Source organism: Mustela nivalis (genome assembly GCF_964662115.1).
Source record: "Mustela nivalis genome assembly, contig: HAP1_SCAFFOLD_1526, whole genome shotgun sequence".
Classification (NCBI taxonomy): Eukaryota; Metazoa; Chordata; class Mammalia; order Carnivora; family Mustelidae; genus Mustela; species Mustela nivalis.
Window position 1 is genome coordinate 26,417 of NW_028135138.1, and position 12,246 is coordinate 38,662.

At 42.0% G+C, this 12,246-nt stretch overlaps 1 protein-coding gene across 1 annotated transcript in view; it reads right to left on the reverse strand.

Annotated features, from left to right (window-relative positions):
• Window positions 1–10,038, reverse strand: part of LOC309857910 (ankyrin repeat domain-containing protein 26-like) — a 33,571-nt gene extending 23,533 nt beyond the window's left edge. Inside the window, exons 1-6 of the mRNA XM_082750629.1 lie at window positions 9,677–10,038; window positions 7,596–7,710; window positions 7,271–7,444; window positions 4,610–4,716; window positions 2,801–2,938; window positions 639–706 (exon numbers count right to left, since the gene is read on the reverse strand). Coding sequence (XP_082606755.1) covers window positions 639–706; window positions 2,801–2,938; window positions 4,610–4,716; window positions 7,271–7,444; window positions 7,596–7,710; window positions 9,677–9,921 — 847 coding nt within the window. The 5' untranslated portion in view covers window positions 9,922–10,038. The remainder of the gene's footprint in view (window positions 1–638; window positions 707–2,800; window positions 2,939–4,609; window positions 4,717–7,270; window positions 7,445–7,595; window positions 7,711–9,676) is intronic.
• Window positions 10,039–12,246: the final 2,208 nt, after the last annotated feature.

A 12,246-nucleotide genomic window follows, 5' to 3' on the forward strand; every position in this document is an offset into this window, starting at 1 on the left:
TATGGTTTCACTTATTTCTAGAGCATAACAAATAACATGGAAGACATGGGGATACAGAGAGGAGAAGGGAGTTGAGGGAAATTGTAGGGGGAAATAAACCATGAGAGACTATGGACTCTGAAAAACAATCTGAGGCTTTTGAAGGGGTGGGGAATAGGAGGTTGGGGGATCCAGGTGGTGGGTATTATAGAAGGCACGTATTACATGAAGCACTGGGTAGAGTGCATACACAATGAATTCTGTTACACTGAAAAGAAATTTAAAAAACAATAGAAAGATATTAAGAAAGAAAAAAAAATAGGGGCTCCTGGGTGGCTCAGTTGGGTAAGTATCCTCCTTCAGCTCAGGTCAAAATCCCTGGACCCTGGGATTGAGCCCCCCATTGCGCTCCCTGCTCAGTGGGAAACCTGCTTCTCCCTGTCCCTCTGCCTGTGCTCTCTCACTTTTCTCTCTCTCTGTCAAATAAGTAAAATTGAGAGGTGAGGGAGAGAAAGAGAAAGAAAGCAAGAAAGTGAACTTATACAATTTACACATTCAGGTTTTTTTTTTTTTTCCCACTGTTCTTTCTTTATCAAAACTTTTTTACTCTGACTTCATCTATGTGACCACCAAAAGTACTTCACTCTGAAAAGTCTTACCTGGGTTGTTATTTTGCGAAAAATTTTTAAGTCTTTCTTCTGTATGTTTGGCAATTGTTTGGTGATTGCTACATATAAAAAGGGTGATAGACAACGTTACTATTTTAATACTGATATGAAAAATATTTACCAAATATATCAAATTCATAAGTGTATTTGAAATAATATCAGAGCTAATATCAAAACTTAAAATACCCCATATACTTCAAAGTAAGGTGAACTAGTCATGAAGTAGTAATTTAGCAATTAGTAGTGTTAGCTTGCCATAATGGAACGTGTTTTGAACTCAGTGGTCCTAACTCTCTAACCACAGCTATTTGCTCTTGGAGGAGCCACTTCTCTCTATCTCAAGTCTTCCTCTATAAAACAGGCATCTTACTGCCTTATTTCACAATGTTGTTAAGAGGATTTAATGAAATATTTTACCCAAAACATGGCCTCTTGGGAAAGATGATGCCCACCACTCCAAGAAGGTCAGTATGACACCTTTCATCACCTCATAAGAAAAGGCGCTCTGCAGGATTTAAATCAGGCTTGAGATACAGGCCTAGTAACAAAGGAGAAAGGAAAGCCCAGGCTCTTCCTGTAGCATTATTTGAACCTCTTTAACAGCTTAGAAGGGTCCCAACTATCATCTGCTAGCAGGATAGACAAGCAAAATCCTCAAGTGGTACTTCATTATGAAGGTCTGCACGAACATATGGGCTTCACGTAAGACTTTTGAGTGTGAAGGGAAGGGTGTTTGTGGCTAAAGCCAGGGGGCCCGGCAGCCAGAACAGGGTGCTGGTGCCTTGGAATAACAGCTGAGCATATAAGCATATGTCGTAAACTAAAAAATGTTGTGACTTTGAAGTCTCATTGTGGGTCACCATGGAGACTGGGGAATGTGGATCAGCAAGGGCTTCCTGGGAGCAAAGGTCAATCATAACCAGACTGCAGGGGGAAAAAATTGCCTTCTAGAGAACAGGTCTGTATAAAAAGTTATTTGCAGGGGTGCCAGGGTGGCTCAGTCATTTAAGTGTCTGCCTTCAGCTCCATCATGATCTTGGGGTCCTGGAATTGAGCCCCACATCTGGCTCCCTACTCAACCTCTCCCCCTGCTCATGCTCATGCTCTTGTTCTCTCTCTCTCACAAATAATTAATTATATTTTTCTTTCTTTCTTTTTTTAAGATATTTATTTATTTATTTATTTATTTATTTGAGAGAGAAAATGAGAGAGGGAGAGAGAGAAGATGAGAGGGGGGAGGGTCAGGAGGAGAAGCAGACTCCCCTCTGAGCAGGGAGCCCACCTGGGGGGACTCAATCCTGGGACTTCAGGATCATGACCTGAGCCAAAGACAGTCGCTTAACCCACTGAGTCAAGAAGGCACCACACAGCAATATTGCAGCAATAGAATCAAAGGAAACAAGGCAATGATAAGAATGTCCTTTTTTCCCTCCAAATGACTTGAAGAAAGAGGATGGTCTCTTTGGTCTTTGGGAACTCTTTAGGTTCTTGGAAAATTCAAAGGGGAAAGAATAGGAGATAACCCTCAAGGAAAAGGATAGGGCTTTCTACTAAACTGAGCATCTCAGGACCCAAGTAACTAGTTGGGGGGGCGTGATGTTGGGGTACCTAGGTGGCTCACTTGGCACTTGGTTAAGCATTTGCATTCAGCTCGGGTCACAGTCTTGGGGTCCTGGGATTGAGACCCACATCAGGCTCCCTGCTCAGCAGGAAATCTGCTTCTTCCTCTGTCCCTACTCTGCCCCTCTCTGAAATAATTATAACTGAAATCTACAAAGAAAGGAAAGGAGGAGAGGGAGGGAGGAGAGGGAGGAAGGGAGGGAGGCAGGAAGGAGTAAACACACAAATGTAACATTCTTTGTACCCCATGCATAACAGTTATCCTTGGAATGAAACAGATACAGTTAGGGTCCCTAAAGATAAAGGTCTCGATAGTCGTGAGATTAAAAAAAAAAAAAAATCCCACACTCATTTTTAATGCTGACTAGTCTAGCCTTTGTCTTGGTTTCTGGCAAGTGACATGGGCTAACTCACTACAGTCCCCAAATTGCCGGAATCAAACTACGAACGCTCATCTGTTACATAAGAACTAAGAGTTCAATTATTTTAAACTTCACTTTAGTAATAACTAACATTTTAATGTAAACACTTACCCATCAAATCCACTAAAAAGAGCATAGTCTCCTGCCGTCCATCCACGTTCATCTCGAGAAGAGGTATTAACACCTTGCTGAAGAAGAAGCCTGACTACATCTGGAGATGTAGAGGGTGCAGCAAGCATGAGGGCTGTTCTAAAATAACAGAGACATAACTTCACCCTTAGGAACTTAGGGTTATCTAAACAGCAAATTTCATATACTTTACCAGGTTAATATCTTTCCTGTCAGTACAGAATTGACCATTAACAACTTCAAGTGTTTATCTTTGTAAATTACCTCCATGGCTAAAATTAAAAGGCAAAAGAGAAGCCTCTTGTCCCACCTGGGTATGACAGTAGAAGTTGCTAGTTTAAAGTCATTTGATGAACAAGAAACTATGCTGAAGTCACTTAACTGAACGAGTGAAGATTTTAAAAAAGAATTCCCCATTTTTTTTCCTTAAGCTGATTCGGTGTATTTCCAAGTCTTCTAGAGGACAGGTCTGTATAAAAAGTTATTTGCAGGGGTGCCTGGGTGGCTCAGTGGGTTAAGCCTCTGCCTTCAGTTCAGGTCATGATCTTAGGGTCCTGGGATCGAGCCCCACATTGGCCTCTCTGCTCAGTGTGGAGCCTGCTTTCCCTCCCTCTCTGCCTGCCTCTCTGGCTACCTATGATCCCTGCCTGTCAGATAAATAAATAAAATCTTTTTTAAAAAAAGTTATATGCAGGGGTGATTGGGTGGTTCAGTCATTTAAACGTCTGCCTTCAGCTCAGTCATGAACTTGGGGTCCTAGAAGTGAGCCCCATGTCTGGCTCCCTGCTCTAACCCCTTCCCCTGCTCATATTATCTCTCTCTCTCTCAAAAAAAAAAAATCTTTAAAAATAAAAAAAAACAAAAACGCTACTTGAAGGCTTAAAATAACAGCATTCATACTAACAGTAATAAAAGAGTCATAGTTGCAGTTAATGGTACTAAAATAAGCATGGTTAGGCAGTAAATTAAATACTATATATATAAAATATTATTTAAAACACAACCCTTGAAGGATATATTATCCTTCTTTTCATATCAGAGAACGTATCAGAGTCACATATCCAGCAAGTAGGAAAGGAATTAAACCTAGTCTTGTGTCTATCTAAAGTCCATCTCTTTTCTCTTTATCATCAACCTATGATTTGTACTCACAAAAAGAAAAATCTATTTGATGAAAGTTATCTTTCATCCTTCTACCCTTACCAATGAAAACTCTCTCTCTCTCTCTCTCTATATATATATATATATATATATATAACATGAAAAAGGATGATAAGCCCACCCTATCTGGTAATAGTAATTAATAATCACTTAGGGATCACCTAACATCAGTATTCTTTAAAAAAAAATTTAAAGCAAGGAGTCATCCAAAAGATAAAACAACTCCTATTTATGTTTAATATGCATCTTTTAAGGAGAATTTATATTAAGTAGAAGTTTCTAAAAAATACTATAAAAGGGTTAAGAAGTTTAATATTGTGTCATAAAATAAAAGGAGTGCACACTTTATAATAAAACTAATATGAAACCCTTTTAGGTAACATAAAATCATATGGCAGAAAAAAAAGGACTACAGATCACATCAGTCAATAATAGGAAGGAATATAAATTCTGTGTATACTGTTCTTCATGTTGCCCCATCAGAATAATTGCTTTCTGCCTAACTGATGACATGTTGACATTTTCACTATATAATTATAAATTAATCCTCTTCTTATTATGTTACTCTTTCTGACTTAATTATACCACCCTAGGACAATATACGGTTAAAAAAAAACACAACTACTGTACCTTTTAAACTTATCAACCACATGTACATCTGCTTTTTTTCTAATTAACAATTCCACCATTTCATGATTGTTTTCAATTACAGCAAGTAAAAATGGTGTGAATTCGACCTGTAAAAGTGAAAAAAAAATTTGTAATTTACAAAATTACATACTTCCATACTGAATTTTAAAACCTATAAAGTATCCTCTAACCTTAAACACATATATAAGTACTCTCAACCCCCCAACTTCCCCAGCCCTCCATCTTCCCCACCCCCTGCGACTACCCCTACCCTCCCTCCCCCCCCCCTCACCACCCCCTTTCATCAGCTGCTCCTTCTCTTTGCAATAGCCCTCCACAGGGGACCTGGGTGGCTCAATCTGAGGGTCTGCCTTCAGGTCAGGTCATGAGCCCAGGGTTCTGGGATCCAGCCTCACGTCAGGCTCCCTGTTCAGTGGGGAGTCAGCTTCTCCTTCTCCCTCTGCCCCACCCCTATGCTCACTTCTCTCTCCCACTCTCACTCTTTCAAATAAATAAATATTTTTGAGAAAAATAAAATAAATTCAGTTAAATAGTCCTCCTCTACCTCTTCAACAGATTAACTGTAGTCATTCTCCAAATCTTACTTCAAACATTGACCAGTTCCAAGAATCTCGGCTTCTCTCACAGTATTTATCACTGTATACACTACTTATTTTATTGCACCCATCGAAACCAAGAGCTTCTTGAAGGAAGGGACTATTTTTTATCTCTATATCTCCAAACTCTAAAACATAGCTCTAAAAGCTTAAAGTATTTTCACTGAGTTAACAGCCTAAATGATTATCTCTGGTGTAGTGTTTCTTAAATTATATTCCAAAGAACATATACTTTGCAGGAAGGTGAGGATTGTGCCTCAATAGAAAGATTCAATGTTCCTTTATGTTTGAGAAATATTACAGAACTGCACATTATCTCTAGTGCAAAAGAAACCGGTTTAAATTTGCTTATCCCCATTTGACAATACTTTCATGGCAAACATTAACATTTCAGAAATTAGTTTCAGGGATACAGTGTCGAGAGCTTTCCAATAAAGGTGAAGCTTTTCTCCAGGTTATACCAACATGCTTGATTCTCTTCTGTCAATGGTATCAGGATCCCAGATGTCAACATAAGGCTCTCTTGCTCCAAATGGGTCACTAAGGAGATGGACTCTAAATTAAAAGAGCAGCTCTTGGGCATCTGGGTGGATCAGTCAGTTAAGCATCTGCCTTTGGCTCAGGTCATGTTCTTGGGGTCCTGGGATCCAGCGCTGCATCAGGCTCCCCTACTTTTCCCTCTCCCTATGCCCTTCCTCCCTCTCATGTGTGTTTGCTCTCATGCTCTCTCTCAAATACATAAAATCTTTCTTTAAAAAAAAAGTTCGTTAAAGTGAAATCTTAAAACTTCGAATAATTAACTGACAGTTTACAGCACTGTTAGCCAAAGCCGGCCTCTTTCAAAACTTGAAGAAAACCAACACTTGGGTCAACAAAAACTTAATAACTATAATCAATTGTAGATAATTGCTGCATTTAAGAATGAAAATGTATCAAAGATTAGTATTAATATCAACTGAATGATAGAAACATAGATCACTTCTCTATCCCTATAACTAGATCATAGTCTTAGAGCAGAATAAGGCATATTCCATGTAAAATTACTCAGAATTACTACTTGGGTTAGAAGCATAGAGGCATAAAAATTCTTGCTATGTGAAGAACATGCTTCTCTTCTTATAAGTCTGTATATGTGCTTTCTTCCTGCTTTCTTTCTTTACAGTCCCTACAAAAATGTATTTCCAAAAAGTGCACTCAAGAAAAAAAAAATCAAAAAATAAAAATAAAGTGAAATCTTAGACAATGAAGTTATTTCAAAATATTTTCATTGAGGGAATGCTTGAGCTTCTACGTATGAAAAATTGACCCTATGTCAACCAACAGTGCTTCCTTAAGGGCAGTGGTAGGAGGTAAGGCATGTCAAAGAAATAACAAATGGAAGAGTGAGTGTGGTCCCCCTCGACTCCCCATGCACAGCTACTAACCCTGAGGACCTACACAATGCTGAGCAGGAACTACTCTGTGAAATGGGAGACCCCAGTGCGGGACATGGCAGGCAGAGTGGCTATGAGCATAAGTAGATGCCCCTGGAGGATGTCAGGACCCGATCCCCGTGCTCTCATCTTCAGAACCTTGGGGCCTGGAGTGCCCAGGGATTGCAACCTGCTGCTTTCTCCTCCCACTCGCACTCACCCAAGTTACCCCACTAGGTCATGGTCTCCCACCCCTTCCCAGCAGCACCCATTTCCTAAGCCCCTGCACAGCACCCAGCCTCCATCATCATCTCATTCCCCATCAGGCCTTCAAGCCTTTGTGGGCTCTGAGCCCACCATCCACTCCCAAGCACTAATGGGAAGATTCTCCTCCTGGGGTGGAAGGGCGGCTGGGAAACAGAACTCTGCCCTTTCCATGGGCTTCATCGTTCTCTAGTCCTCCCTGCCCTGGCTTTGGAGTTGTTTCCCTGGTACAGGACTTGATGTATAGAATTCAGTATTTATTATTTATTACATATAGGAATAAATATGTAAATAAATGTTTTGTAGCTAAAAAATTTATATATATATGTTTTAAAATTTCAAATACTTTATAAATAATGTTGATGTACCTTGTTTCTTGCTTCAATATTTGCATGGAATAAAATCAGCTTCTCTACTATTGATGTGTTCTCACCAGCAACAGCATAGTGGAGGGCAGTATTGCCAAACTTATCCGTAAGATGTGGATTAGCACCATGTTCTAAAAGAATAGTTACACATGCCTCTTCCTGGTATTGTACAGCCTGTCAGTAGTATCCCAAGAAACAGAGTGTAAATTCTGGGAATTTAAAGCAAGCATGCTACAAACAATTAGTTACACTTAATTGCAATAGATTTTCATACTAAGTAATTAAATCAAATCCATCTCAGGCAGACACAGCTGCTACCACACACCTTCATTAGAGGAGTCCTACAGTCTCCATCATAGAGGTCAAGCTTGCATTTCCTCTCTACAAGAAAATCTACCATGTCAGCATGGCCGATGGTACAGGCCAGATGGAGAGGCGTCCTATGAAAGTGAAAGAATGTTTTAGGAAATTATAGTGCACGATTTCAAAACATGCAATTAATTCATGTAATTGTAAACTTTAAGTAGCATCTTATTCCTTTGACTCAAAAACAAAGATTTCATTTTCTTTTGAAGAAAGTACAGTATTTATTAGTGATCATTCACCATACTAATAAAAGAGCAGGCTATCTGACGAGGTAGAGCTTGACCTCAGGATTCAGCTCAACCTGGGTTTAATAGGATTTAAGCTTAATAGTTATGGCTCAGCCTTATCCTCAATTTCCTCATCAAAATAGTGGAGAGAAAAACAGTTATCTCATGTTCCCTGCCTTGCTCAGTTTGAAGGTCATGTGACTCTTGACCTCAAGGGTCATGAATTCAAGCCTCACGTTGGCTACAGAGATTACTAAAAACTAATAAAAATAAAGTAAAGGATAGTTATCTCACAAGACCTCATCACCATGCTTAAATGAGGATCTATGCAAAGTTTGTTTCATATTATTTTTATGACTGTTACTATTGCTACTATTGTACAAAGACAACACTCCCATTAGGTAAAGTGATACAATTATGCCTATTTCTCAGGTATGTTTTAAATAGTCACAAGAATACTATATATCAATGATTCTAGGAGGCTCATTTTGTCACCTTTTAGTATCTCTGACACGGGAATGTGATTTATAATTCAAACTGTCTTACAACTATAATTGGCAGAATTTTTAAAGATTTCTTATTGGTATACAATATGGTGGGGCATCACACAATCAATGTGCCTTACGTTAAATGAAATAATGGTATATATATACAACAGCTCTACTGCAGTTCTAGTCACATGGTTGGCATTTAAATAAATTTTAGTTCTTGAAAGCACTATGGGAAAAGAGGACTAAAATAACGAAGAATTCTTTTTAAGTAAATCTACAATCTGATGTTCAAGAAACTTTAAGCCAAAGGAAGCTCAGGATTCAAATAAACAGGAACAGTTTTATTTTTGTACACTATGTATTTTATATATTTTTTATATATGAAATAATATATATTTTATATATCTTATACATAAATATATATTTATATATGACATATTTTCATATACATTATATTAAATAATAAATGAAATTATTTTTTCATTTTATTAGATATTTAGATTTATAGATCATATGAAAATCAAGAATTACCAATTATCAATATTAGTATTTAATACCATTATAAATAAATAAATAAATAAATAGCAGATATTTCTGCTACTGCAACAACAACAACAAAACAAGACAAAGACAACTGCAGGCCTGTGGTCCTGACACAGGTGGGGATTTTCTAGGGGGACTTGAAGCCCCTGGACACCTAGGGGGACTCAAACCCCCTGGCTGCCTATGGGGACACAAACCCCCTGGCGACCTACCAGTGGAGAGAAGGGGCGTCCCCGCATCCACTCTAGCCCTGGGGAGCGTGGCTGCTCCAGCTTCTCCCCGGTGGGCCATACCCTGGAGCTCCACAACCAGATAGACAGGATCAAACTGACCGCTCAGGGCTATCTCTTGCAAAGAGAAGACCCCTCCCAGCCTGACAGACTTTTCTAGAGATCGTTTAGCCGGGCTATACACAGGTGACCAATGAGATTGTGATACACAGAGAAAACTGAACAATCATGCTAGGTCTGCCACACACAGAGAAAACTGCCCGGGCTTTCTATGTGTGACCAATTGAATTTCAATTTACCCTAGTAATATACGGATGGCCAACTGAATTTCAATTTACCCTAGTAGATATATGGATGACCAACTGAATTTCAATTTACCCTAGTAGATATATGCGCACCCTACTGATTGGATGTCTTCACCTGGCCAGACCTGCCCCTGTATCTAGCCTTTGCAAGTAATTTCCTCTGGGAGGGGCGGGGTCAATCTAAGTTCACTACATAAACACAAAATGACTCCCTCTGGCTAAGCAGGCCCTTAATGCCTATTACCTTTTCCTCTTGTCTCTTTTATTCACGTTCTTCCCACGCAAGAGCAACCGCTGCATTTTGAATATGTTGTCCATGACAGCAACTTTGTGGATCTTTTTGAGCTCTTTCACGCGGATGTTATACCGGGGCTGGGTCTCCGTGACTTCCTCCTTGTGAACCGATGCCCTCAAGTCATTCATCAGCTCCATGTCTAAGGTCGGGGATGAACGCACCTTCGCAGTCCGGAAACCAAAAAACTTCTTCATTGCAAAGCCTACAGGCTTAACCAACACTCCACTTTCCGCTCGGCTCTTCGCCGCTTCTAGACACCAGCACCAGTGCTAGAGATAAGCCAAAGGAACCGAGCGACAGTTAGGAATCTTGGAGCACCTAACAACCGTAACCATGACGCCAAGCACAAATGCGCTTGCGCACCTCTGAATCCCGCGTGTCTGCGCCTGCGCATAAAGGGCAGCGCCTAAAGGTGCCCAAAGCGCATGTGCGAAGCCCAAGCCTCTCAGATCACATAGTGGCAGGGCCTCCGCTCGGCTCCCGGCTAGGGGCGGCGGGGCCTCCGCTCGGCTCGCGGCTTGGGGCGGCGGGGACGCCGCACGGCTCGCGGCTTGGGGCGGCGGGGCCGCCGCTCGGCTCGCCGCTAGGGGCGGCGGGGCCGCCGCTCGGCTCGCCGCTTGGGGCGGCGGGGCCGCCGCTCGGCTCCGCCGCCGCTCGGCTCGCCGCTAGGGGCGGCGGGGCCGCCGCTCGGCTCGCCGCTTGGGGCGGCGGGGCCGCCGCTCGGCTCGCCGCTAGGGGCGGCGGGGCCGCCGCTCGGCTCGCCGCTAGGGGCGGCGGGGCCGCCGCTCGGCTCGCCGCTAGGGGCGGCGGGGCCGCCGCTCGGCTCGCCGCTAGGGGCGGCGGGGCCGCCGCTCGGCTCGCCGCTAGGGGCGGCGGGGCCGCCGCTCGGCTCGCCGCTTGGGGCGGCGGGGCCGCCGCTCGGCTCGCCGCTTGGGGCGGCGGGGCCGCCGCTCGGCTCGCCGCTTGGGGCGGCGGGGCCGCCGCTCGGCTCGCCGCTCGGGGGCTATAAATCTGGATAATAATATTTTAAAGACTCTGAACACCTACAACAAACTAAGAAGTGTTTATTCATGAAAATATCTGAAGTTTGATTAGAGTTTTGTGAGTCTGTGCTGTGCTCTCAGTTCCCATGCCAGAAACCTGTCACTTAGAGAAGGGACTTTCCTGACCTGAGGCAGAGTAAGTCAAAGAGGTGGCCTCCATGCTAAGCAGACAGGGTTCTCTAGCCTGAGGTTGCAATGCTGTTTGGGGAAAACAAGGTAACAGTAGCAAGGTACTTAACTGTAAGCTCTGAGAGGTCAGAGCGCCATCTGAATGTGATAAGCACTTGACAGAAGCTCCAGGTTTACCCAGGGTATGCAGTGGAAACTGAAGCTGGTTCAAGCCACCCACATACCCATGGTTGCCAAGCCATGCGCATACACGCAAAGAAGCAAAAAGCTTGTTAGTAAGCAAAAACCAGGGAGCCTTGAAAATGACCCAAATGTTGAATGGACTTAGAAGCCCACACAGATCCATCAGCAGAGGAGAAAGCATGAATAATGGGGTGTGCAAACAACATCTGCCCAATCTTTGGCTAAATGTGAAAGGATGCAGGCACAGCAGCAACATGTAGGAAGCAAGACTTAAAAATTTAAGAAATGAACTTAGACATCAATGGCTGCACACTGCAGGAGAGACAGACTTCATAAATTTCCTGGAGGCAAGTTATTAAGCAAAACAAGACAACCCCCTGGGGTGGAAATCAGAACCCCTAATTGCTACATCACCTGAAATTTAACAAGATTATAAAAAGACAAGAAAGGTGACCCTTACTACAAAAAGCATTAAGGAGAAACCCATCTAAGTATTTCCAGATGGTAGATTCAGCAAAGATTTAAAAGATTGAAAAGCAGCTACATGGACATGGTCAAAGACTAATGGAAATAGTTTGAAAACCATGATGAAAATGACACAACACATGAAGAGTCTCAATAAAAAGATATACAGGGGTGCCTGGGTGGCTCAGTGGGTTAAGCCTCTGCCTTCAGCTCAGGTCATAATCTCAGGATCCTGGGATCCAGGCCCACATTCATTCTCCTGCTCCGCAGGGAGCCTGCTTCCCCCTCTCTCTCTGCCTGTTTATATGCCTACTGTCAAATAAAAAAAAAAAGTTATAAAAAAATAAAAAGATACAAAGTAAAGTATTGAATGGGAATTATAGCTGAAAAATACAGCACCTGCAATCAAAAATTCAACTGATTTGAGATGACAGAAGAATCAGTGAACTTGAAGAATCAGAAATTAATCTCAAGCAGAGAGGGAGGTAAAAAACAATAAAATGAACAAAGCCTGAGACCAGATCAACGATAAGTGTACCAACACATATGTAAGGAGACCCCCAGAAGGAAGACAGAAAAGGATTAATATATTTGAAGAAGTAATTGCCAAAAATTGCTTAAATTTGATGAAAATCTAATTTGCAGATCCTTGAAGCCCAGTAAATCTGAACTAGGAAATAGAAAAGCACATCCACACCT